Here is a 25,831-nt window from a genome sequence, read left to right as displayed (position 1 = left end):
GGCCAAGGGTCCAAGACGGGGAGACAGAAGAGAGGGATGGAAAAAGCCATACCACCAGGGTTAAACAGTGCAACCACTGCAATTACCGCAACAATACACTTCAAACCATTTAAAGCTTGCACATGGGGCACACAAACGAGGGCTATCGGTGGCGAACAAAGTTACTCCGCGACAAATTGTAAAATCGCTTGTGACTTTTTAGGCAAGCGGACAGTGCCGGTGCCGTGTTATAACGATGGATGAGCCCGACCGTTCACGCTTGTTCGGAAGGTTATGTGATTAATGTGCGTTTTACAGCAACCGAGAAGATGCTAAGACACAGCGCGATTCCTTTCGTGAAAAGGTTTACTTTGGCGGGGTGCTTTCTATTTGACCAATGGCATAGTAAACTGTAATTTACAGCATTCCCATATGTTACATCTCCGGCTACCGTTGAGCACGGGTAGGCTGATCGGAAACCGTTCCGGTGGATCGGATCTAGCCGCGAATGTTTGTTTACCTTGCATCCAAGGTGTGTGGTGGGGGGGAGTCGTATCCAGGTCGGCGGTTTTGTGTCCAATATCGGACGTCATCCGAAATGGTGATTGCATAAGCATGAACCGCAACTACGATTTCTTTCTCTTTCGGATGCAACCGACCTAAGCAACCTCCCCAAAAACAACACAACACACTCGTCACACAAAGTCCGCTTAGATGCGCAAGACCGCATCTTAGGCGCTAGCCCAGACGGCAAAGAGGCAAGTTGAGCATATTCACTTTGCAGCGTTAATCGTGCGTTCGTTTCGTCACACGCATGCTGTGGTCTTAAGGGCTGATGGTACTGTCCAACAAGTTTCGTTCCCAAAAAAACGGTTCGCCAAAAAAACATACGAGCTCCGATAACGAACGATGTGTTTGTTCGGAGGTGGTCGTCTACGGGTGGTGTAACTAGAATTGGGTAACTCCAAAATCCGAACGATACCACGCACACCTGCCAGCCAGCCGGGTCAACCGGGTGCGAACGGAGACAAACTTTTTAGCAACCATTTCGTAACAAAAGCACTTCACACACTCGGTTCGAGTGTAATCTGGTGCAAAGTGGCAGGTGTTAATTAGATTTACCTGAACTTTCTAACCGCAAAATTGCACGCGCGGAAAATTTACTCCATCAGTCAAAATCAGTCAACAATTACCACTGACCAAGTAGCTCATGCAAACACCTACCTACCTTACATATGACCATGTGTCTTGCGATAGCTATTACAAGAAAACGACTGCCAAGGTTATTCCCAGCAAGTAATGGTACCGCAAAAGGAGCTATGAATGGCAGCATCCGACCCCCCCCCCCCCCCCCCCCCCTTCCCCATTGACGGGGTACGCTTTTCAACTTGACCATCCGAATGCTCCGGACGGTGCATCAGAATTGATAAATGTGTAATCATCGTACCAGTCGGGTGGCGTCGGATGCGTATTGCAATCCGTTGCATTGCACTTCAATGGAAGTGAAGTGGAAGTCGTATTCTGCTGGTGCCATTGAACGCTGAGAAGGGCATCCTCGCTCGCTGAAGACACAATTCAGGGCCAAATAATTGTAACCAATCCCTGTGGGATGGGTCTGTGCCTTGCAAACATTGCTGCAGGGCGGTACTGATGGTAGCTAGTCACCTCAGCCCTTTCGATTACATGCAGCTGAACGACGCCCTGCGGAAGCTATTTGTAAAGGGCTCTGAAGGCCAATCTATGCATCAAGGTAATCGTGTGCGCTAGGCTTCCAGGTCAGGAAGATCCTTGTGCACCTCGGCACGCTGCAGTATTTCCGCTTTCTTCTTTGTAGTATGGACCAAACTACCAGGCTGCAATTGGGACAATTATTTACACCTCCAGCAAATGGTCGATTACAACGTTCCTGTAGGTCAGGTACGGTGCGAATGTGATCGGCTAAATATCACCACACAAAGAGCATTGCCTCGAACCTCGGCCGTTTTATGGCTGCTAGTAGCGCCCCGATGACCCAGATTTATGTCCATCCAGCAGCAGGATAGTGTGCGGGGAGAATCTCCATCGTATTGGTAAACTTGTGAGCCTTCCCGACCTTCGTCGATCTGTTCCTTTCACCTGCGAACAGCACGTAGTGCATGCGTTGGCCAGGATATGCAGAATTTGGAGAATGGTTTGCAGAAATCCAAAGGGGGTGTGTTTTGTTACTGGCTTTGAAATTAATTTACTGCTTTTATCGTTTGCAAGCTCCTCATGTCCATCCAAATCGGGCATCGTAATATTCGAAATCTCGTCAATGTCACGCTGGCAAGCACGTGTGTGCGTATCGTGCGGGTGTTATCCAAGTCTGGTTCATTTTTTTTTTTTTGTTAATCTCATACGAATAACGAATATTAACCTTGAAAAGCCAAATATTAAAACATCATGGGCAAAAAATCTGAACCAATCGAACAAGTTTAGCGCATGGGAGGAATAGTATAAATGGAGTGGTCACAAGCCTACCAGCCAGCTGCTAGTAATAGCAACTTATGTAGAGATAATTTTCGTTTCCAATCCCGTTTTTATGCTTTCTTAGCAGAAGTAGACAAAAAAGGGACTTATTTCTGAAACTTGTACATCAGTTATGTTAAAAGTTCTTTTGGAACGTATCCGTCAATCGTCTAAACATTGATGCAGGTTTAATTTGAAATTCGATTGCATGCAGTCACGATCAAGGCTTACACACCCTGTGCTAGGGAGACCGGTCTCCGATTACTTTGATTCACTCTCCGTTTTCTCTCTCTCACGCATTTCCCTGTGATGGTGTAAGTTAAAAAATTTGAGCTATTGCAGTGGTCAGCAAAATGAGCCAGTTTAGTTGAAGAGGGAAGGCTAAGCAGGGATCATTTGAGCGGTAGTCTGTCAATTTCATTGAAATTTTGACTGAAATGAAAAGATTTCTTGCACGACATGAACAGTGTGCACCTATTCAACAATGAGCAAGGCAAAGTGAAGCCATTATTCAATTCAGAATAAATATACAACTATTAACGCTTGACGAACACTGCTTTACCAATCGGTCTCGGTCGGTCGATCGGACGATCCCGTTTTGCTTCGGGGCCAGTTCATGAAGCGTCTATTGTGCATTCCGTTGGACGCCTCGTTTAGTAGTCGTGTGCATTGAAGACGCACCGTGTTTTACTGCGGTTTGTTCGACTCGGAGGGAATGTGAATTGTGGCTGGCCATTTCCAAGTGCCACACAGTATACAGTGGACGACGTGATACAGATTTTGGGGCCAAAGCCAAGCTTCCCGTATTTGGTGTGAACTATTTGCGCACCTATTCGAAACCTCGTGCGTGCCTTCATGTGTGTGCGTGGCTATATAGTTCGTTTGCAGCCGAGTGATTTCCGTATAGCTTTCCCGCACCGACGACCCAGTTCCGGAGAAGGAGCTCCAACTCGACAGCTGATCAGCGAAAACGACACTTAACTAATAGCAAAATTCTGGCTCCACAACAACGACGATCATCTCTCCAATCGATGAGTACTTTTGGAACGATCGCACACAACACAACACAAAACAACGAGCGATCCGTTAATCGTACAACTAATTGGTAAGTATGGCACTGTGCATCTCCCCCACGTCCGACCAGAGATCATTAGAAATACATTAACATATGACGACTGCGTCAACTACCTTTCGTATAATCGCTCGAACGCAACGGTGAGAAATCGAAACGCAGCCTGCCTTGGTTTGTGAAGACTCACTCCAAAAATAATATGCTGTGCTTTTTCCGCATGCCTGTCTGTGTGCGAGGGTGCCGCTGAATGTGTGGATTGTGTGTGTGTGTGTTTCGGGTAGTTGCGTATTGCGCCTTTCTTTGGCGAGCGCGCATACAAAACCGTTGTGTGATGGCCAATGCGAGCACAATAGTGCCCAAGAAGTGACTCTACAACACACGAACAAGAAAAAAGAAGCAGAAATAGAAAATGAGTGAGGGGAATAGGCCCCGTTGCCCCAGCGAAAGCGTGCTTTTTTGCAAGTGCAGGTAGTGATGCGTATTGTGGTTTATAAATAGACGGTCACACACACACACACACAAAACAACCTGGGGCTGGTGGGAGTGTTACCGATTTTATGGACAGGAAAGACTTTTCGCGGGCCGGTTCCAAGATAGGAATGTGCGAAGATACGAACAGGAAAGACAGCAACGTGCAAGCAAGTGATGAACCGCAACTTCCAGCTGAACTGAATTTTTGCTTAATATAATTGTGTTTATTATTACCGTAGATCCGATTACATTCGGTAACCCAAGCCGGATAGAATGAAACCAAGACGTGTTGGAATGGCACGAGGGTACGAGGAGATGGATGGGGCAAATGTTCCTCGTCCGCCTGGATCCGTGGGAGCAGTAGGAGGTGCTGCCGGAGCAGATTCCACAACGGGAGTCGCTGGAAATGTATCTTCAGTTACCGCTGTCGGTGGAACAATGCTGGCCGGAACAGCGCCCGAATTCGAGCTGGCATCTGTCAGTGTAGTTCCGGATGACACGTACACCGTCACACAGGCCGTAAATGCGCTGGGGTTTGGGTGGTTTCAGGTGAAACTGTCCTTGTGCGTGGGACTGTGTTGGATGGCCGACTCGATGGAGATGACCATACTGAGTGTGCTAGGACCGGCATTACACTGTGATTGGGGTATATCCCGCTACCAGCAGGCCCTAGTAACGACAGTCGTCTTCCTCGGTATGATGCTTAGCTCCACCTTTTGGGGTCATCTAAGCGATCGCTACGGACGGAAACCGGTAAGTGGTCACGGTAAAAAAAAAACATTTCAGAGTTTTTAATCACACCATTATTATGTTTATTGCAGGCTTTGACACTATGCGGAGTACTTCTTTTTCTGTACGGTTTGCTCAGCTCTGTCGCACCGAGCTTTGGCTGGTTGTTGCTGCTGCGTGGACTTGTCGGCTTTGCCATTGGCTGTGTACCACAGTCGTAAGTAGCGCTGCACCTACATATACATACAGACAAACTGTGTTATTCTTTTTCTTTATTTTTTAGTGTAACACTCTATGCAGAATTTCTTCCCACGAAGCAACGTGCCAAATGTGTCGTATTGCTCGATGTAAGAAAGTGTGGATCACACAAAAATACCGAAAAATACAGACATTTTGATCAATTACGTCGTGTTTGCTTGCAATTACAGTGTTTCTGGGCGCTTGGAGCCTGTTTCGAGGTGGCACTAGCACTGGCCGTAACACCGACGCTTGGCTGGCGCTGGTTGTTGGGTTTATCGGCCGCACCTTTGTTTATTTTCGCTATAATTACTCCGGTAAGTTACAATGCCTCATATTATCGGGTTTTCGAGGATAAAGTGAACAAATTCGCAAATATATTGATTTGTTTAGGTATTTGCTTGTTTCAATACCTTTTCTTTTCTTTCAGTGGCTTCCAGAATCAGCCCGTTACCACGTTACCAGCGGTCAAAGCGACAAAGCACTGAACACATTAGAACAGATCGCGAAGGACAACCGTCGACCGATGTTGCTGGGTCGGTTGGTGGTGGAAGGTCCAAGTGGTTCGCGGGGAAGTTTGAAGGCACTGCTCGGTAGCTCACTAAGACGAACCACGCTGCTGCTGTGGTTCATCTGGATGTCGTGTGCCTTCTGCTACTACGGATTGGTGCTGATGTCTACCGAACTGTTCGGTGGTAAGAACAAAACAATCATCGACAGAGGCATGGCGGTAGACGATGGCATTACGATCGACTGTCAACCGTTAGCTACGACGGACTATATGGATCTGCTGTGGACAACGTTGGCCGAGTTTCCGGGCATATTTGCGACAATCTATGTGATTGAAAAGTTTGGCCGAAAGAAGACAATGGCACTGCAGTTTCTTTTCTACGCCGGTTGCGTGCTTATGATTACCGTAACGGAAGTGTAAGTACATTTAAGATATTGATTGATTTTAATATGTTTCTTATGCTTTCCTTTCCTTTCCTATCCTTTCATTTCAGGCGCGTGTTACTGACAATTATTTTGTTCATGGCACGTGGCGTCATTGCCGGTCTGTTCCAGGCGGCATACGTTTACACACCGGAAGTTTACCCGACGGCCTTGCGATCGGTCGGGGTTGGTGGTTGTTCTGCGCTGGCTCGTCTCGGAGCCATGGCAACACCGTATATTGCTCAGGTGCTCTTCCAGTCGTCAATCTGGAGCGCTGTAACGGTGTACGGAATATTTGCTGCGTGTGCCAGTGTGGCCTGTATGCTATTACCGTACGAAACGCGTGGTGCTGACCTGGCGCATTAACGGGTCGGGTACACTCTTGCGACCCTCATACTCATATCTATCAACAGAAATACCTCTTCGCGAAATCAAGTAGCACATATGCGCGCGCCAGTGGAATTCGTGTTTCCACGTCTTTGTTCTGTTTTTGCTTCTTCGTGTGCTTAAGTAAGGTTAGAGTTGCTTAAACCGTTTTGTATATAGTATATCATAGCCGTATAGTCCTAATTGTTCATAACGGATAGTTATTTATATACCTATTTATTTACCACCATATTATTAAACAAGCTTAAAACACATCGTGTGTAATTCGCTCAGAACGATTTTTGTAGCGTGACGAAAATCAGCTCTCTGGCTTGGCCAGGATCACTACTAGATGGCAGTAGCACTTAGTTTGTGTTGCTTAACGTATTTTACCAAACGCACGATAGACGATGGGGTTATTCCTTGAATACGACTAGCGGCAGCAATCTATGGAGAGATTAATCTAATTAGTAAGGTCATAGGCTCATACCCTACGGGAGGAACAATTCTCTTACCGTTTGAGGTTTAATTTTGACCAATTTTTCTTGCTCTTCAAATGAAAGATTTAGAGATTTCCTAAAAGAAAGAGCAAAATAGAACAAAATCATTATCCTTTGCCAACACTTGACGCTGTTACAGGAATAGTGTGATGTCCCTTACGATAGATAGTCAATAGCGTCCGGTATCCTTAAACTCTCGTTCCGTAATACTTCCTCCACTTCACGTGACTGATCCTCGATTGAAAGGCTGTATAAGGCTTCGATTTTAAGTCGCTGGCACAGCTCTGGATCATGCAGAATCCAGCCCAGTACGGTTGGCTCAACAGCACACACACGCTCGGTTGTGATTTCATCGTTCGAGATGGCCAACATCTCGAAGGCACTCTTATAGACGCTTGCCTTGGCCGGTGGTAGATGCATTGCTGCACGCCACTGATTGCTACCCTTCTTTACATCGCACAGTAACTCCACTGCCTTGGCCAATCGCTGCCGTATTGAAACTGTTCGCTGTAAGCGCTCCTCGGACACTAACCCCATGGCAAAGCCCTTCTCGGTGAGCCGTAGATCAGCGTTATCGGGACGCAAGCTGAGCCGGAACTCAGCACGACTTGTGAACATGCGGTACGGTTCGTTCGTTCCGAGAGTGGTCAAATCATCCACCAGCACACCAAGATAGGCCTCTGTCCGGCTCACGGTAAGCGGTGACCGGGAAAGTGCATGTGCGGCAGCATTAGCACCTGCCAGAACCCCCTGAGCGGCCGCTTCTTCGTAGCCCGTCGTACCGTTGATTTGACCTGCCAAGAACAATCCCTTCACACGTTTGGTTTCCAGCGTTGGGAACAGCTCACGAGGGTCTACAAAATCATACTCAACGCCGTACCCGGGCCGTACCATTACGGCCTGTTCCAGTCCTTCCAGACAGCGCACAAGCTTTGCCTGTTCATCGGCCGGAAGCGTACAAGACAATCCATTCGGGTAGATCAATTCACTGTCGAAGCCTTCCGGCTCGAGCCATATCTGATGCAGCTTGTGGCCAAAGCGCAGGATCTTGGACTCGATCGAGGGACAGTAGCGGGGTCCGGTTAGTTCCTCGGTGACGTGTCGATTGCAGTGCAGATTGCGCAGTACGATGTCGTTGACGTGGGAGGTCGTCTGCGTGAGAAAACAGTCCAGCTGTTGGTCCGGTTCGAGCCAGACGCGATCGTTAAGAAACGAAAAGGGAACCGGCGGATCGTCACCCGGATGGCGCGCCAGTCGCTCGAAGCGTATCGAATCCCGATGAATGCGAGGTGGTGTGCCAGTCTTCAAGCGACCTAACCGGAAACCCAACTTCTCGATACTTTTCGCCAGTCCTACAGCCGGATCATCTCCGATTCTTCCGGCAGGACGCGTTTCCATTCCAATATTTATCTGACCGCGTAGAAACGTACCCGTAGTAATGACAAGACTGTTCGTTCCAATCGTACGGCCATCAGACAGCGTTATGCCATCCATTCGAGGATGCTCTTCTGCGCAGCATAGCATAATGTCCTCTACCGATGCCTCGATTATCGTCATGTTAGGGGTATTTTCGAGCGTTTGTTGTACTTCGCGCTTGTAAAGTGTTCGGTCGATTTGAGCACGTGGCCCCCACACTGCCGGTCCCTTCCGACGGTTTAACACCTTATACTGGACACCGCTTCGGTCACAACATCGCGCACAAACACCATCCAGAGCATCTACCTCACGGATGAGATGGCCCTTGCCAATACCACCGAAGGACGGATTGCAAGACATTTCTCCGATGGTGGACCGTTTCTGCGTTACCAGCAGCGTCCGTGCTCCCATGCGAGCGGCCGCACTGCATGCTTCAGTCCCTGCATGTCCACCACCGACCACTATAACATCGAACGCATCACAAGTTGATGGCGAAGATGAGACGGCGCGTCGAACGTCATTTAAAAACAGGTTTCTAAAACAGTCACAAAAGGGATTCTTGCATGCTGATCAACTATTTTTTTCCAATCACCGTACCTGGTGAAGATGTGTGAAGAGAATACTCGCCAAAGCTGAGCTGTCCGTAACATTCCTTCGTTGTTTTAAGGTGAATTTTTGTGGCAGTTTATTTTGCAACTGCGCACCGGTTATTGAAACGTCACGTGTATTGTTTACAAACATTCTGCTCATCATATGTCAAACCGTCGTGACGTTTATACGGTAAGTTGGTTTCTTGCGTGAAATTCACGATTTTTTTCAATTCTAGTTCCAAAAACTGTGTAATAACGTATAAAACCATAAAAAATGTTTGTTAAAATATTTCCTAGCTAGGAATTTACTGTACATTTAAACTGTATTTATAAAAAGTTTACGTATTAGGATGCATGCAAACCAAGAGGCAGCATTTAAGTCTGTTCCATGTCAAATTTTACAAAGAGGGGAAATTGATCGAAACCGGAGCAAACCGTCAAAAGCAATCAAGAAGAAGAAGGATTCTTCGATCGAGGGAGTAACGCACAAATAAGATACCAGCTCGAAGCAAAATGGCGACTCGTGCTTCGACATACCCACCTCGACCGGTTCGATGTGCTTGGTACAGAACAACATGAAACAATTTCAGATAGATAGTTACCACCATACCGACTATGTGCAATCGCATCGACAGCCTTGTTGGTTGGCAGTACATATCGCTACTGAAACACCGTGGAAAGCACATGGAACAACAGCATCATCATGGCAGTGCAGTAGCTGGACCTTCTGGAACGGCAACGGCGTCTCTTGCTGTAACATCATCTGCGACAAAGTGTCCACCATCAGCACCGACAGCGCTGGTGGCCACTTTCACAGTCGGTGCCCGTGGTAATCGTTCCAGCGTTAGCAGTGAGTGATGCTGTGGGAATGAGGAAGATCTGACGGCTGTCACCGATGAGCAGCAGCAATACTATCGGCTCAGTGCGGAAGTCGTGAAAAAGGATGATGCTGGCAATAGTTGGTCGAAAGCCGCAGGTCCTGATGCAAGTGAGACTAGCGTTACAGGCGGGTTCGGAGCTGCTGAGTGTTGGTAATTCTTCACCAAGCTCGTCGTTCTCATCCACCCCACTGTCGTCCAGTTCTGTTGATACTGATCTGGTGCAGAAGAAAAAAGTAAATACCGAGGGTACGAGTTCTCTGTCGATCCGCGTCTGGAGAATCGTGGCGTGGTTCATCACACAACCATCCTCATCACATCAACCTTTGCAGCAACAGCAGCATAAAAAATCGACTCGAATCGACTCGCATCCGAAATGTTAGCTAATTCCCCCAACCTGATGATCTACCACCGCCAATGAAGAAGAAGTGCAAGAAACACAACGTCAATCCAATCTCACAGGAGCTGGTTATCGGAACTCCATCAATTTCGTTCCTGATCGACACGCTGATCGAATATCGTCACGAGGGTGAGACAGTAACATGGTGAATCCGACTGTTGAGTCGCATTATCGGCGTTACCGCACGCAGCAGCGCTCAACCCGTGTAAGATCCAGCTTGCAAGGATACATACGAGAAACAGAGTGATCGGATGCGCTACTGGTACGTACTGCATCTACGTAATATGGAAGCAGCACGGTATTGTTGTCAATTTCATGCCCTAGACAGCCATGTAATGAACCGACGGAAGGAATCCCTCCACCGGTTTTTGGTGGTGGAACAACACCGCAACAACCTTCACAGTAACCTCTCGTTGCGATTAATGCTGGTGCGGTGGCTGTTTATCAATCGATGCAGAAACACCGTTCTCACCCCTCGCCTCAAGCGTACGGAACATCACCACTATATCAATCTGTTTCAAGAATGTCTGGTGTGCCACCTCAAGAACCACCAACCAATCGCCTGACAGGCAACCGTCGTTGCAGCTGAAATCAACAGCAATTACCGGGAGTGCCTCCTATACAGGTGGACGGTCCAACAGGGAAGCGGTCCTTCACAGCTAGTACCCCATACCCTACCTTCTACCAACAAACATACCCATCTATTAGCAGCAGCAAGATTAAGAAGACTTTACCAATATGATTCGAAATACCGGAAGACAATGATCAGTTTCAAAGTTAATTGCAATCAATTAAACGGTATGTTTCGTTCATTAGTGTGAATTTTACGCTGTTGTATTTATCACTCACATTACATATTCTTCTATCATTTTCAATACTCAATCGCAAAACAATATAGCTTCCGGAGGTGAAGAATAAGCTGCTAGTACCAGTGTGTGCTATCATTTAGCAGAACAATAACAACGACAAGCAAGGACATGTACAACACCATCTTGATCGGAATAACGCCAGTCACAACCGCATGAGCAACAACAACCTTCATCAGAAAAACGCTGCAACGCTGGGCAACGATGCAATACGCAACAGGCTCTTCCGGTGAAACAACAACAGCAAATGCAACCGAAACAACTTCAGCCCAACAAGTAGCAACAAAAGCAGTACACAATCAGCAACAACAATATTTCGTGGTTCCATGGATCCAAATTTCGTTGCTGCCCACCGTTCACCATCTTTAACAGCAGCATCCATCACCTCCTCCGCCACCAACGCAACATCATCATCTGTCCCATTTGTATCATATGCACTAACATCAGCTACAGCAACAGCATCAGCACCAATACCAATTTATCAGCCGTTGGCCAGTAAAATTTTTGGCCGGCCCGTTGAAAAAAAAACATTTTTTCAACCTAGCCGTATTGGAAGGAAAAATTTATTAAAAAGCCAAACAAATAGGAGAAATCGCATCAACATCAGTGTGGAAATCGACATCGACGTTATACCTTCGTCGACGGCTTCGAAACGTCATGTTGATTGCGTCATCTGCGAAAGTGTACGTGCACCGTCCACGTCAAATAATGAAAAACGAAGATGGCGTCATTCGGAGCCATGCCGCGGAGCAAGCAGAAGGTACGCCGCTAGCTCCTGTATGAAAAATCGCGAAAATATCGATGGAAAGTGCAGTTTCCTGTTGCGCTCAGTTTTGTGGAAGGTAAACTTTGCCGAGGAATATGTCTTTCTTTGTAATTTAGCTTTTCCTTTCTAATTTCATACCGTTTTTTGTTGTAGCGCCTGTGTTTGCCAAAACCGGAGCTTTTTTTGGGCTTTTTTTCTACCAGTACTTTCTGTCCAAACAACCGATCAATCAACCTGCTTAGCATGACTGCTCCAAGTAAAAAATCCGAACATCAAACTATTTTGTCCAAAGAATCGTGACGTTACCGGATACGCTACGAAGGCCGCTGAAACATGTGTGTAGAAATCCCCCTCTTGCTAGTATTTCCATGATTGCAAGTATTAACCAGCATCAAAAAAGTGATCTGGACCTGGGAGCTGGACGCCTGGTATCCTCATAATCATAATGACACGCAACCAACGCACGTTAGTTATTTCCCCTCTCACTTTGATCGGACGTGTGTGTGTAATATCAACATTATCTCTTGAAAAACGAAGATGGCGCCATTCCAAGCCATGCCGCGTAGCAAGCAGAAGGTACGCTGCTAGCTCCTGTGTGAAAAATCGTGAAAATTTCGATGGAAAGTGCAGTTGTCTGGTGTTGACTGTTTTGTGGAAGGTAAACATTGCTGAGGAATATGTTATTTTTTCTACCAGTACTTTCTGTCCAAACAATCAATCAATCAATCAACCTGCTTAGCATGACTGCTCCAAGTAAAAAATCCGAACATCAAACTATTTTGTCCAAAGAATCGTGACGTTACCGGATACGCTACGAAGGCCGCTGAAACATGTGTGTAGAAATCCCCCTCTTGCTAGTATTTCTATGATCGCAAGTATTAACCAGCATCAAAAAAGTGATCTGGACCTGGGAGCTGGACGCCTGGTATCCTCATAATCATAATGACACGCAACCAACGCACGTTAGTTATTTCCCCTCTCACTTTGATCGGACGTGTGTGTGTAATATCAACATTATCTCTTGAAAAACGAAGATGGCGCCATTCCAAGCCATGCCGCGTAGCAAGCAGAAGGTACGCTGCTAGCTCCTGTGTGAAAAATCGTGAAAATTTCGATGGAAAGTGCAGTTGTCTGGTGTTGACTGTTTTGTGGAAGGTAAACATTGCTGAGGAATATGTTATTTTTTCTACCAGTACTTTCTGTCCAAACAATCAATCAATCAATCAACCTGCTTAGCATGACTGCTCCAAGTAAAAAATCCGAACATCAAACTATTTTGTCCAAAGAATCGTGACGTTACCGGATACGCTACGAAGGCCGCTGAAACATGTGTGTAGAAATCCCCCTCTTGCTAGTATTTCTATGATCGCAAGTATTAACCAGCATCAAAAAAGTGATCTGGACCTGGGAGCTGGACGCCTGGTATCCTCATAATCATAATGACACGCAACCAACGCACGTTAGTTATTTCCCCTCTCACTTTGATCGGACGTGTGTGTGTGATATCAACATTATCTCTTGAAAAACGAAGATGGCGCCATTCCAAGCCATGCCGCGTAGCAAGCAGAAGGTACGCTGCTAGCTCCTGTGTGAAAAATCGTGAAAATTTCGATGGAAAGTGCAGTTGTCTGGTGTTGACTGTTTTGTGGAAGGTAAACATTGCTGAGGAATATGTTATTCTTCGGTTTTTAGCCTCTCCATTCTAGTTTCATGCCGTTGTTGAGTGGTTCGAGAGTATGAGTGTACTTGCTGCAACCGCAATTCGTGGTAGTAATGTATCCGCCGCGGCAGACGCAGAAACATTTACAGTGGAAAAAACCCCCTTTGCCAGGTGTATAAATGAAAGCGGCTGCGGTCCGATAAATCGAACGATTTTTTAGCTAGGTGTGACGCATTCAGAAGCAGTGGGGCAGGCACTCCAACTGTTGAACGTGCGCATAACGCGATACCGAAACATAAATATTTTATACATATCACACGCTGGGAATATCACTTATCTTTTAATCTGTGAATCCTGTTATAAATGACACCCACACCGACGTATACTCCCCAGTGATCTCCTGTGATCGGTTGACACAAGGCTATTGTTGCATCCTGGTTTAGACGCGCTCGTGGTACTTTAATTTAAAAAAATAGACTGGTTTTATGGTAGGTGTGTTTTAAAAACAATTAAATCCGTCAGTATAAATACATATTTTTATTCGCTTTTAAAAATAACCGTAACAAAAGCAGCAACTGAAATAAAGCAAGCGAAGTAAAAATAGTCTATTGAAATTTTTTATCCAAATAATCCTGCATTTGCCTATTTCAGCACCCCTGCAATGAATATCACACGCACACTAATGTAAATGATCGATATCCCTTCTTTTTCCAACAACCAATCAAATCGCTCCATTAGATCGACATGATAAGTCGATTTCCCCTCCGAAAATAGTAGTTGGGACAGGCGAAAAATTCGCCAAATGTCACCTCCTAAAATTCCTGCTCCCCTGTTACATAGGCTGGTAAATTTAGCTGGTTTTTGGGAGAAAATTTGCCCAAGTACCAAACGAAAATCCGGCAAATGCTACCTCCTAAAGTTCCTGCTCCCCTGTTACATCAACTGGTGAAATTGGGCCCGACGAAACCGCAAATTCTTGCCCAAAAACCGGCAAAATTTACCGGCCTATGAAACAGGGGAGCAGGAATTTTAGGAGGTAGCATTTGCCGGATTTTCGTTTGGTACTTGGGCAAATTTTCTCCCAAAAACCAGCTAAATTTACCAGCCTATGTAACAGGGGAGCAGGAATTTTAGGAGGTGACATTTGGCGAATTTTTCGCCTGTCCCAACTACTATTTTCGGAGGGGAAATCGACTTATCATGTCGATCTAATGGAGCGATTTGATTGGTTGTTGGAAAAAGAAGGGATATCGATCATTTACATTAGTGTGCGTGTGATATTCATTGCAGGGGTGCTGAAATAGGCAAATGCAGGATTATTTGGATAAAAAATTTCAATAGACTATTTTTACTTCGCTTGCTTTATTTCAGTTGCTGCTTTTGTTACGGTTATTTTTAAAAGCGAATAAAAATATGTATTTATACTGACGGATTTAATTGTTTTTAAAACACACCTACCATAAAACCAGTCTATTTTTTTAAATTAAAGTACCACGAGCGCGTCTAAACCAGGATGCAACAATAGCCTTGTGTCAACCGATCACAGGAGATCACTGGGGAGTATACGTCGGTGTGGGTGTCATTTATAACAGGATTCACAGATTAAAAGATAAGTGATATTCCCAGCGTGTGATATGTATAAAATATTTATGTTTCGGTATCGCGTTATGCGCACGTTCAACAGTTGGAGTGCCTGCCCCACTGCTTCTGAATGCGTCACACCTAGCTAAAAAATCGTTCGATTTATCGGACCGCAGCCGCTTTCATTTATACACCTGGCAAAGGGGGTTTTTTCCACTGTAAATGTTTCTGCGTCTGCCGCGGCGGATACATTACTACCACGAATTGCGGTTGCAGCAAGTACACTCATACTCTCGAACCACTCAACAACGGCATGAAACTAGAATGGAGAGGCTAAAAACCGAAGAATAACATATTCCTCAGCAATGTTTACCTTCCACAAAACAGTCAACACCAGACAACTGCACTTTCCATCGAAATTTTCACGATTTTTCACACAGGAGCTAGCAGCGTACCTTCTGCTTGCTACGCGGCATGGCTTGGAATGGCGCCATCTTCGTTTTTCAAGAGATAATGTTGATATCACACACACACGTCCGATCAAAGTGAGAGGGGAAATAACTAACGTGCGTTGGTTGCGTGTCATTATGATTATGAGGATACCAGGCGTCCAGCTCCCAGGTCCAGATCACTTTTTTGATGCTGGTTAATACTTGCGATCATAGAAATACTAGCAAGAGGGGGATTTCTACACACATGTTTCAGCGGCCTTCGTAGCGTATCCGGTAACGTCACGATTCTTTGGACAAAATAGTTTGATGTTCGGATTTTTTACTTGGAGCAGTCATGCTAAGCAGGTTGATTGATCGGTTGTTTGGACAGAAAGTACTGGTAGAAAAAAAGCCCAAAAAAAGCTCCGGTTTTGGCAAACACAGGCGCTACAACAAAAAACGGTATGAAATTAGAAAGGAAAAGCTAAATTACAAAGAAAGACATATTCCTCGGCAAAGTTTACCTTCCACAAAACTGAGCGCAACAGGAAACTGCACTTTCCATCGATATTTTCGCGATTTTTCATACAGGAGCTAGCGGCGTACCTTCTGCTTGCTCCGCGGCATGGCTCCGAATGACGCCATCTTCGTTTTTCATTATTTGACGTGGACGGTGCACGTACACTTTCGCAGATGACGCAATCAACATGACGTTTCGAAGCCGTCGACGAAGGTATAACGTCGATGTCGATTTCCACACTGATGTTGATGCGATTTCTCCTATTTGTTTGGCTTTTTAATAAATTTTTCCATCCAATACGGCTAGGTTGAAAAAATGATTTTTTTTTCAACGGGCCGGCCAAAAATTTTACTGGCCAACGGCTGATAAATTGGTATTGGTGCTGATACTGTTGCTGTAGCTGATGTTAGTGCATATGATGCAGATGGGACAAATGATGATGTTGCGGTGGTGGCGGAGATGATGGATGCTGCTGTGAAGGATGGGCAGCATTAAAATTTGGATCGCACGCGTGCCAATGGTGGCACAGGCCGTGTGTGACTGTTGCTGGCGTTTTTGCAAATACTGCTTTTTAAATTAAAGTACCACGAGCGCGTCTAAACCAGGATGCAACAATAGCCTTGTGTCAACCGATCACAGGAGATCACTGGGGAGTATACGTCGGTGTGGGTGTCATTTATAACAGGATTCACAGATTAAAAGATAAGTGATATTCCCAGCGTGTGATATGTATAAAATATTTATGTTTCGGTATCGCGTTATGCGCACGTTCAACAGTTGGAGTGCCTGCCCCACTGCTTCTGAATGCGTCACACCTAGCTAGAAAATCGTTCGATTTATCGGACCGCAGCCGCTTTCATTTATACACCTGGCAAAGGGTTTTTTTTCCACTGTAAATGTTTCTGCGTCTGCCGCGGCGGATACAGTACTACCACGAATTGCGGTTGCGGCAAGCACACTCATACTCTCGAACCACTCAACAACGGCATGAAACTAGAATCGAGAGGCTAAAAACCGAAGAATAACATATTCCTCAGCTATGTTTACCTTCCACAAAACAGTCAACACCAGGAAACTGCACTTTCAATCGATATTTTCACGGTTTTTCACTCAGGAGCTAGCGGCGTACCTTCTGCTTGCTACGCGGCATGGCTTGGAATGACGCCATCTTCGTTTTTCAAGAGATGGCGTTGATGACGTGCACACACGTCCGATCAAAGGGGAAAAAGTAATCGACTGTTTCATCAAATCGTGCAAAGGAGGAGAAGTTGACCGGCAAAGTCGATCAATCAGTACCCCATCGACAAAGCTTCCTTAATAGGGTTAATAAGGGATTTGGTATACATAATACGCTCTTAATAACACTTTTAAGGGAGATTTTGTCGGTAGGGTATAAATTGATTCGTTGAAAGTATGCGTGATAACTACACACAAGGATCAGAAAAATAGGGGAGGAACTACACCAAGGGGCATTAGAATGTACCAGCTAGGTTTACCTCCTAATGTCATGCTTGACTGGTGTAAAAATCCTTCCTTCGTTATTCTACGACGGCTGCTACGGTTGCGTAGCAGCCGTATTTTGAATCAATTTTTTTTAAATTGACAAATGGTTATAATAAATAAATACTTACATTATTTACACTACTTACGAACAAAAACATTCGATTTGAAGTTTCTTTCAGAATTTTAAGTATCAGTTTTAAGTAAGCAGTTTAAGTATCCAAATATGGCAATCGAATTTTAAAACATTTAAATGGTCTTAGGTCACTCATCTGATGAGACGCGTCAGTTTTCTTTCGATTTCCCAACTTATTCAGCTGTCCATCCACGTCCTCAGCTTTGGCTAGCATTGTTCTAAGTGTAAAATTGCAGTTAAAAACATGGAACAGAACAGCGCGTTGTTCTTCAACCTCAACGCAGTGCCCGTGATCGTCCATTCTAACCGCGGCAATAAACACACACAGTACAACACGCGCGTAAGGTAACAACGAATCGATCACCTGCCATCGGGTATCCCCACTCCCAGGTAGGAGGATAGACCCTGACGATGGGGTTGATGTGGAGCCGTTGGAAAACTCGTGCCCAACGCGTGGGCAAAGCGAATGTTGCGATCGACGCGCGAACAGCATCAGCAGCTTTCTGTGGTTTCACGTAACAAGCTCAAACGAAGTCGTGCTGTGAGATTTACCGTACCGTTCCGATTGTTCGGTGAAATTGTGCCAAAAAGGGGACTCCTTCTAATAATTAATTTCAAAAGAATTATTGACCCGTGATAAAAAGGTGATGCGTGATTTTGCGATCCTTTCTATCATGTGAGCAGTGTGTGATCTTTCACGAGGAAAACGTATAATTTGAGGGTTCGAATTCGTACCAGAAAGATTTGAAAATGGTTTGCCGGAGTAATTGTGTTCGAAAATCTGTGATATTGTGATTTTGTGCGTTCGGTTAGCAAGTGGAACATTCTCGAGAGAATGCGAAAGACGTCCTTATAACTGATCAATTGATCGTTACTCCACAACCACGCTTCGATTCGTTTGCTTTCTCACTCTTGCTTTCGACAATTGCATGACATTGGACATTGTGTGTTTTAGTCGCGGCCAGTTGTCCTCGCTGGTGAATCGCGAATTGTCTACCACCCTTTCCGCCCCACGCCCCCCACAATCTCCTATCCTTCTCACCATCTTCGCATACGCTGCCACCTAATGAATGACCAACCAACATCAGCAGGAGCAGCAGCCGGGGCAGCAGGAGCACCAGCAACAACGACAGCAGCAAGCTATTGCAATTACTATTCGGGACACATGCACCACGTCTGAGGGCGTCACGGGCGAACGGAAAGTGAAGCTAATCGTTAATCGATCGTCCCCGGTGTCCCCGGCATCGGGTGAAGTCAACTCTACGCGTACCACCACTGTCAAGTCTGTCCCAGAAGTGTCGGTTAGCCTGCCAGCTCCTAGCATGTCCATTCCACCGTTACCGCAAAGTCTGGACGCTAGTCCGCATCACCAGCAGCAGCAACCCCATCAGCAATCGCACCAGCAACTTCAGTACCAGTACCAGCTACATCAGCAACAGCTACAGTACCAGCAGCGACAGCAGCAACAGCAGCAACAGCATGACCTATTCATGATCGTCAGTATTTGCCTTGGATCGTTCATCCTCATCTTCGCGATCGTTTACTTCGTAAGGTAAGTGCGACGTGTGCGCCGTTTCGCCAATGTCGTCGAGTGCGCTGCGAATGGCGTTCGATTGGCCTTCCGGTGTTCGGTGTTGTGCGATCGCTCGTGGTTGATCGCTTAATTAGAATTTGACCGTATGGGAGGTTGAGTTGGATACCTCCGATGGGAATTCCTTCCTCCTCCCTCCCCACAAGGCAAGAATGTAATCGCACCGATTCGCAAGACAATCTAATGTATAACCGTGTTGCCAATACGATACGTTTCACCAAGAAGCACAATAACAATACGTTGATGAAGCAGGGTGATCGGGTGTTCGTTTTGTTTTTTGCCAAGCGCTTATCATTCTAAGCGCGATAAAAGCGCCAACCTGAATTTGTGCAATGTACGAGATGTTCCCGCATTCCTCGTCACTGTCGACAAAAACCTTATCTATTTTGTTGCCACCAAAAAAAAAAAAAGACGACGGAGCCTTGGACCGTACGCACTATGAATTGGCCGTAGTAGGTTCGAGTGTTTCTGTTGAATCAGTTGTGTTCTCTCAGTCTTCGGTTTACCATCGCGAGGGTTCGCCAAATTCAAGGTGGAAATACAAAGCATTACCGCAACATGTACGTTTAAAATTTGGAAACGTTTAACGTTGGAAATTTGGAGCTATTTTGGAAGACGTTTGTTGGTTTTTGCTCCCAGCCAGTAGGTGCATCCATCCTAATGGTTAAATTTAAACAAATTTAATAACATACGAACGGGCCGGATATGCGGCCGTCGACAGCTGTTTTGCGTCAGCCTCAGCCGATAGAGCCTTCCGAGGCAGCGTTTTAAGCTAGTTTAAATCCGCACTCACCGCAACACAAACGATAAGTGGTTGCGTTTAATTATAGGACGCAATCGTCTGCCTACCCTCCCTTTCCCGCTGCCCCGTCCATCAATCGATCCATGATGGAGCTCATACTATAAGGCCCTTAATTGCGAAGTGCATTCTATTGTTTTTGTGGGTGCAGCCGCCGGTAATACGGAAAAACGGTGCGAGAGCTCTCTGAAGGTTCCGACTTATCGGTTGCACATCTCACGCAAATCATCCCCCATTTCAAAGTGGCCGGGGCGGTACATCATCCCCCGGCTAGTCTCACCCACCGATTCCACCCGATTTCCTTTTCAAGAGAGCATGGCGAACAAATAGTGCATTTGCGTGCCAGGTGCATTGATCAGCGTAGCTCCCGTTCCCTTTTGTCTTCTTCCACCGTTTTTGGTGTGGGGCGGTGGAAGAGGGAAGGCGAGAGAGAGAGAGAGAGAGAGAGAGAGAGGCAAGTGGAGGTTTCACGGAAAATACGAACAGTTCAACCAACCCTGCCATTGGATTCGCTAACAACCCCAGTTAGCAAAAGTGAATGATGTTAGACAAGCTCGTGAACTTACACGTGACATTATGGCTAGAGGATGAAGCAATGATTCGCATATCTATGGTGGAAATGTTTTCGACCATTGAAGGCCTAACTATTAAACAAACAGTCAATTAATAGCTTAACTTGTGTCACCTGAGCAGGTGTCTTTTAGCAGAAGCTTATCTGAATCTAAACGCCCTAAACTCCGATAGCCTCGAACAGTTGGGTTAGTTTCATTGATAAGATTATGCTAGGGTGTTCACTTTAATGCTGAATACGTGCTTTGTTGTTATATTTCACCATCATCGTCGTTCCTCATTAACAATCATGCAATTTTCTATTCATTGGCACGTGATCATCATCCCCCAGGAGAGCCAGAAAGTGTGGAAGAATGCATATTATCGCGCTCCATACGCATCGCTAAAAGTACATTAGCCAGGCTGGGTAATAAAGTGTTTTAATCTATACCAGCTTTTATTGTTGGCGATATTATTCACACATTAGCGCCACTAGTTGTTAAATTTGTTTTCGCCATCGTTGATCTAAAAATAAATACTTTTTCTCCAAATGCGTGCTCTCCAACTGGCAGGAAATTTTTTCAGGGTGGTCAATTCAAGAACAAAGACATCCGGCTTGATGCAAAGGTCGTCATCATTACTGGTGCCAATGCGGGTATCGGAAAGGAGGCAGCTATAGTAAGTAGTTTCACCCAATCAAGGTGTTACCTTCTGCTAATCCTGTCTCCCACTGGTGCTTCTAATAGGAATGTGCCAAGCGAGGAGCACGGGTCTATATGGGCTGTCGGGATCTGGCCCGAATGGAGAAAGCTCGCCAAGAGATACTGGACAAGTCCGGAAGCCAGAATGTGTTCGGACTCGAGCTGGATCTCGCATCGTTCGAGTCGATTCGCAGCTTTGTCAAGACGTTCCTCAGCATGGAGCGTCGACTGCACGTGCTGATCAACAATGCTGGCGTGATGGCCTGCCCGAAAGACTACACAAAGGAGGGCTTTGAAATGCACTTCGGTACCAACCACTTGGGACACTTTCTGCTCACGAACCTACTGCTGGACGTGCTGAAACGTTCCGCACCCAGCAGGATCGTGACGGTTTCTAGTCTCGGTCACAAGTGGGGCCGCATCAACAAGGACGACATCAATGCCGAGAAGGACTACCGCGAGTGGGATGCGTATATGCAGAGCAAGCTGTGCAACATTCTCTTCTCGCGCCATCTGGCAAAGCGTTTACACGGTACCGGTGTGAACACGTACGCGCTTCACCCGGGCGCCATCAACACCGAGCTTATGAGACATCTGAATCCATGTATTAGGTAAGCGGTGAGCGCATCAGCTTGGTAGACGAGTAATAATGTAAACCATTTTTGTTTTCTACCAAAAGAACGATGGCCAAGCCTCTATTTTGGGTATTTTTTAAGACACCCAAATCCGGTTCCCAGACTACGCTGTACTGTGCAATGGAACCATCTATCGCATCCCAGACGGGCCTATACTACAGTGACTGCAAGCTGAAGGAACCGGAGCCACACGCGCAGGACGACACGATGGCGGAATGGCTTTGGAATCTGAGCGAAAGATTGACCGGACTGTCACATTAGCGGTGTTGCTGTTGGCGTTGCTGTGTGTTTCCTGCAGACCGTGCAGGAAAGGCCCTTGTGCCCTTACTCATCCCACTCTTTCCCTTTATCTATCAATGTAAAGAACAACTGTAGACCATAATCAATGATTGCTTTGTACGTAAGGAATAGAAACAATATGTATAGCATTTCAACACTCGAAACTGATCGTCTGCGGCCTTTGTTTGTGTGTTCAAAAATGCACCAATCAAAAGCGTATGAAAGAAATTTATTCAGCTCACTCACTATTCAGCTGTTGCCCTCGTACGTTTATTGACATGGCAGAACAATATGCTTATTATTGATCAACGACCGGCGCGTCACGTTGCTCAGCTTATCACACCTACTCATCTCTATCGTACCGTACAAACGAATCGGGAGAAAGTAATGCGACGGTTTTGTTGAAATTTTGTTACTTCTGCTTTTTTACGGGAATTGATAACTTCAACCGGAACTGATAACAGTGTTCCACACTAGCAAAAGGGATAGAATTATTGAATTCATTACAACACGTTATCAGTCGCACGGAGCAACCAACCCTTTGCAGCAGCAGAATTCATCAGAATAAGCTAGTCAACTATCTGAAGAAAGCAGGAAGAGTCCACTTATCATGCAACCGCTGTAGAACCGCTTGGTTGAATTTACAAATGAGGGCAAACCAGATTAAAGCGCAGTGGGGGAACTTTCTCACACAGAATTACAGGCGCAACACGAGTGTGTCTTGCCATTACTTCTTCACTGACATCGCGTTCTAATGCAACCATTTATTTAATAACAGCAGGGAAAACGCTTGAAACGTACCTTATGCTTTAGATCTTTTGAATGAGTGTAGTCCTTCTTCCAAGGTCTTTAGTTCTTAACGTCCCGAATTGTTCTGTAAGCGTGAAGGTGCAAGTAATGATCAGCTTATGAAATTATATTTGTCATTAAACTGAGCATACGACTTACCGCACACGGAGATCCCTTGCGGACATATCGGAACAACGATTCAACCAGATTGGCCGGTGTCGATTCATCACACTGTTCCAGCTCCCGCACCATGCAGGTTTGCAGTTTGTTAAAGTCCCTAAAAACCAGAGAATATTGTGATACTCTTCGAATATCCCATCTACACTCCGAGAACCTTACTCGCATTGCTTCGGTCCTATGACTAGCTTGGGGATGGAGGTTAGACTAGTCTCTGGTATGTAGCTGGAGAAAGTTGTATTGGCGCAGGCAATCAGGTCGTTCTTTTGCTCTAGGAAACATTCGGGTCCTTGCTCTGCGATAAACACTGAAAGATAAGGTTTTAGGTACGCGATATCTACATATCTTCTACCGTTCCAACACATACGTGCAATCTGGTCACCATCCTTGTGGCACACGAAGTTTAACAGATTCTTAAAAATATCCAACCCGGATGTCTTGAACACCTTCTCTTCCGCTTCCAGGCAAGGATCTATAGCGTTGGCGAGTGTGTTCACACACTCGATCAACGTTGATCGCTTGCGACAGTATTTATTGAAAACGGTGTCCAGATCACCGGTCGGTTTGGCGGCTTCCACTTCCTGCTGGAACTGCGCAATATCGATCAGTCCTTGGCCACACTCTACAAAGGTTTTCGCAGCTTCTTTCGCATTATCGTACGCATCCTCCGGAGCACCAGCAGCATTGCATTTGTCCCGTAGCATCTTTTCCACCTCCTCCATTGATGGGATCGGCAGATTTGCCGGAAGACGGTCCCGAATGGCGTCTACGTCGATTTGGTTCGACTCGTCGGCCGTCGTTGTGCAGGCTGCTGGACCATTGAACAAGTCACACATCACGCGTCATTGGTGAGATGGCGAATAAAAGGATGCTTACCGACAAACGCTAGCACAACGACACCAAATAACTTTGCGGTAAACATTTTGTGACCGACTGAAAGCACTAAAACACACACAGTGTAGCGAAAAAGTACCGCAGCACCGAACCGACCGAAACCGCGAACGGACAATGAATTAATCGCAAGCCGTATTGGCTTTTATACGTTGCCGTTCGATTTCGTTGCAAGGGTCGTGATCTTCGGGCCCATCGGCTAGCGTTCCGAAGACGACACACCGCTAATCGTAATAATAAACTGATATGAGCTCTGCCGGGCACGGGCAACCACAGCGAACGGTCTCTCGATTCCGGAGCACAAGCCACTCAACTAGATGATCATGCACCCCTTACCCTTAGCGTGGGGAACGATGGTACTAACGATGCGCTAATGTCCGGATGCTGGGAGTAAAGTTCGTACTCGTACGACCGCTTGTAAAGAACGCAAAGAACCTTGCATACCTCCGCTTCTATCGGACGAAGCAGCCACTCAATTGAGTGTTATTGACTCAGTAATCCTCACCATTCATTCGTGGTATGATAAACGTACAAATGCACCCGTCAATATGATAACTTTGCGTAGCACGCTCTGGTCGTAAGTGTCCGTATTCTTCTTTTTTTTTTGTGTAAGGATATTGCCATTGTAGGTTATAGGCATGGTGGAGCATTGTTGTCCGGATATAGTTTTACAGATTCGTAATACTTTTCTGGATCCCGGAAGATCACGATCTGAAGTACGGAACCACTTGTCTCTTTCTTTTGTACGACTAGCAGAACTCAGCTTGCGATGGTACTAAACAAACTATCAAATATTTTTATGTTGTATCAGATAGAATATCTCTATATTTTTTCTATATATAAAATAACGTAAGGGTAACACCCGAGCGCGTGACGCACCCGAACTTCATCGTCTTCGTCGTAGCTTAGCAACAGCGAACAAGCGAGCGAAGAAAGGAAGAAGAGAAAGTTGGGGGTGCCTCCCTCCAACGAGCACTAGATTACACGATTGCAGATTGTCAAAATTATATCCACAAGCTCATACGGGAAGCATGCGCTTCTCTAGTTTTATTATTTGTTTTACGTTAATTATACATTCCTGATTGAACAAATTCGAAAAATTCTGAACTATAATTAGCATTATAAGAACAAAATACAAAATTCTTAAATTAAACCAAGGGAAGGAGTCAGGGAGGGAAGCTAGATAGAGAGAACGCATGAGAAAAAGCACGGAAGGAAGATAAGGAAATGGAGAAGTCAAACCGATCGGAATAAGAACTAATTAATTTATTGCTTACAAAAACAGATCGTTCGTACCAACAGAAGATATCTTTGATGCAATCGCAAGCGAAGGACGACAACGAACACGGTGCGTGGGTACATATATAGATTAATGGATGAGAGTTAGGAAGGAGCATCAATGGCATTAAGGAGAATGGAGGCTTGACTATGTGTGCGACAAGATTCCAAGGGCTTCAGACCCAGCAAGTAACAGTGTACAGGATACGATTTCAACGCTAGTGAAAGTCCTCTAAATCCGCTCCACTATTGCTATAGCTCCCACGCTAGAGGGGGATCAAATTATTAAGGCATATTCTAACGATGAGCAGACTAGGGAAACGAACGCTTATAGAAAGATCCGCCAATAGGACCGAGCAAAAAAGTGAGCTTAAGATTGAGTAGCGCTGTGTAAACAATCGGAGGGATGCGATGACAGTTAAAGGTATTGACAGTTGAAGGAGGGGAAGGACCTGTTGCTTGAGACCAGAACTGCACTGCAGGAGCCGCAAACAAACTAGCTTAATGTTCACCCAAAAAGGCCACATATTTCGGAGCGAAGCAATAATCGCTCTAAGTGACATGTAGGAGAGAATGTGATGTGAATTTCTGCGATTATATAATTATGATGATGATAATTATTTT

At 45.7% G+C, this 25,831-nt stretch overlaps 4 protein-coding genes across 4 annotated transcripts; 2 read left to right on the top strand and 2 right to left on the bottom strand.

The window, feature by feature from the left end:
- The first annotated feature begins 4,282 nt into the window (after nucleotides 1–4,282).
- On the top strand, nucleotides 4,283–6,280 carry LOC126563614 (synaptic vesicle 2-related protein). The gene is made up of 6 exons (XM_050220258.1): nucleotides 4,283–4,762; nucleotides 4,831–4,955; nucleotides 5,022–5,085; nucleotides 5,167–5,292; nucleotides 5,406–5,902; nucleotides 5,980–6,280. Exons 1-6 carry the CDS (start codon nucleotides 4,283–4,285, stop codon nucleotides 6,272–6,274), a joined length of 1,587 nt encoding a protein of 528 aa, XP_050076215.1. The 3' UTR covers nucleotides 6,275–6,280.
- A 342-nt stretch (nucleotides 6,281–6,622) lies between these two features.
- LOC126561220 (protein MTO1 homolog, mitochondrial) lies at nucleotides 6,623–8,840 on the bottom strand. Its single transcript, XM_050217168.1, has 4 exons — nucleotides 8,788–8,840; nucleotides 6,935–8,725; nucleotides 6,790–6,850; nucleotides 6,623–6,721 (listed from the first exon to the last, which is right to left on the bottom strand). Exons 1-4 carry the CDS (start codon nucleotides 8,838–8,840, stop codon nucleotides 6,623–6,625), a joined length of 2,004 nt encoding a protein of 667 aa, XP_050073125.1.
- Nucleotides 8,841–18,553: 9,713 nt separating this feature from the next.
- On the top strand, nucleotides 18,554–22,072 carry LOC126562233 (retinol dehydrogenase 12-like). The gene is made up of 4 exons (XM_050218680.1): nucleotides 18,554–19,070; nucleotides 21,030–21,135; nucleotides 21,204–21,769; nucleotides 21,838–22,072. Exons 1-4 carry the CDS (start codon nucleotides 18,589–18,591, stop codon nucleotides 22,052–22,054), a joined length of 1,371 nt encoding a protein of 456 aa, XP_050074637.1. The 5' UTR covers nucleotides 18,554–18,588; the 3' UTR covers nucleotides 22,055–22,072.
- Nucleotides 22,073–22,928: 856 nt separating this feature from the next.
- On the bottom strand, nucleotides 22,929–23,874 carry LOC126561219 (27 kDa hemolymph protein-like). The gene is made up of 4 exons (XM_050217166.1): nucleotides 23,406–23,874; nucleotides 23,201–23,345; nucleotides 23,021–23,138; nucleotides 22,929–22,946 (listed from the first exon to the last, which is right to left on the bottom strand). The coding sequence occupies exons 1-4, from the start codon at nucleotides 23,872–23,874 to the stop codon at nucleotides 22,929–22,931; spliced, it is 750 nt and encodes a 249-aa protein (XP_050073123.1).
- Between the last annotated feature and the right edge of the window lie 1,957 nt (nucleotides 23,875–25,831).

Source organism: Anopheles maculipalpis, chromosome 3RL (assembly GCF_943734695.1).
Source record: "Anopheles maculipalpis chromosome 3RL, idAnoMacuDA_375_x, whole genome shotgun sequence".
Lineage (NCBI taxonomy): Eukaryota > Metazoa > Arthropoda > Insecta > Diptera > Culicidae > Anopheles > Anopheles maculipalpis.
Note: the sequence above shows the minus strand (reverse complement) of the source record. Positions and strands in the feature narration are given on the sequence as shown.

What these genes read in the sequence shown, in the direction of transcription:
- LOC126561220 (XM_050217168.1), bottom strand. Translation starts at nt 8,840, where the DNA reads ATGTTACGGACAGCTCAGCTTTGGCGAGTATTCTCTTCACACATCTTC. An exon ending in GACGCTATTGACTATCTATC is followed by an intron (nt 6,851 to 6,934) that starts GTAAGGGACATC and finishes TCTTTCTTTTAG; the next exon opens with GAAATCTCTAAATCTTTCAT. An exon ending in TCAAAATTAAACCTCAAACG is followed by an intron (nt 6,722 to 6,789) that starts GTAAGAGAATTG and finishes ATCTCTCCATAG; the next exon opens with ATTGCTGCCGCTAGTCGTAT.
- LOC126561219 (XM_050217166.1), bottom strand. Translation starts at nt 23,874, where the DNA reads ATGTGTGACTTGTTCAATGGTCCAGCAGCCTGCACAACGACGGCCGAC. An exon ending in GGATGGTGACCAGATTGCAC is followed by an intron (nt 23,346 to 23,405) that starts GTATGTGTTGGA and finishes CTTATCTTTCAG; the next exon opens with TGTTTATCGCAGAGCAAGGA. An exon ending in ATAGGACCGAAGCAATGCGA is followed by an intron (nt 23,139 to 23,200) that starts GTAAGGTTCTCG and finishes TCTGGTTTTTAG; the next exon opens with GGACTTTAACAAACTGCAAA.
- LOC126562233 (XM_050218680.1), top strand. Translation starts at nt 18,589, where the DNA reads ATGACCAACCAACATCAGCAGGAGCAGCAGCCGGGGCAGCAGGAGCAC. An exon ending in TCGGAAAGGAGGCAGCTATA is followed by an intron (nt 21,136 to 21,203) that starts GTAAGTAGTTTC and finishes TGCTTCTAATAG; the next exon opens with GAATGTGCCAAGCGAGGAGC. An exon ending in CATCTGAATCCATGTATTAG is followed by an intron (nt 21,770 to 21,837) that starts GTAAGCGGTGAG and finishes TTCTACCAAAAG; the next exon opens with AACGATGGCCAAGCCTCTAT.
- LOC126563614 (XM_050220258.1), top strand. Translation starts at nt 4,283, where the DNA reads ATGAAACCAAGACGTGTTGGAATGGCACGAGGGTACGAGGAGATGGAT. An exon ending in ATCGCTACGGACGGAAACCG is followed by an intron (nt 4,763 to 4,830) that starts GTAAGTGGTCAC and finishes TGTTTATTGCAG; the next exon opens with GCTTTGACACTATGCGGAGT. An exon ending in TTTTCGCTATAATTACTCCG is followed by an intron (nt 5,293 to 5,405) that starts GTAAGTTACAAT and finishes CTTTTCTTTCAG; the next exon opens with TGGCTTCCAGAATCAGCCCG.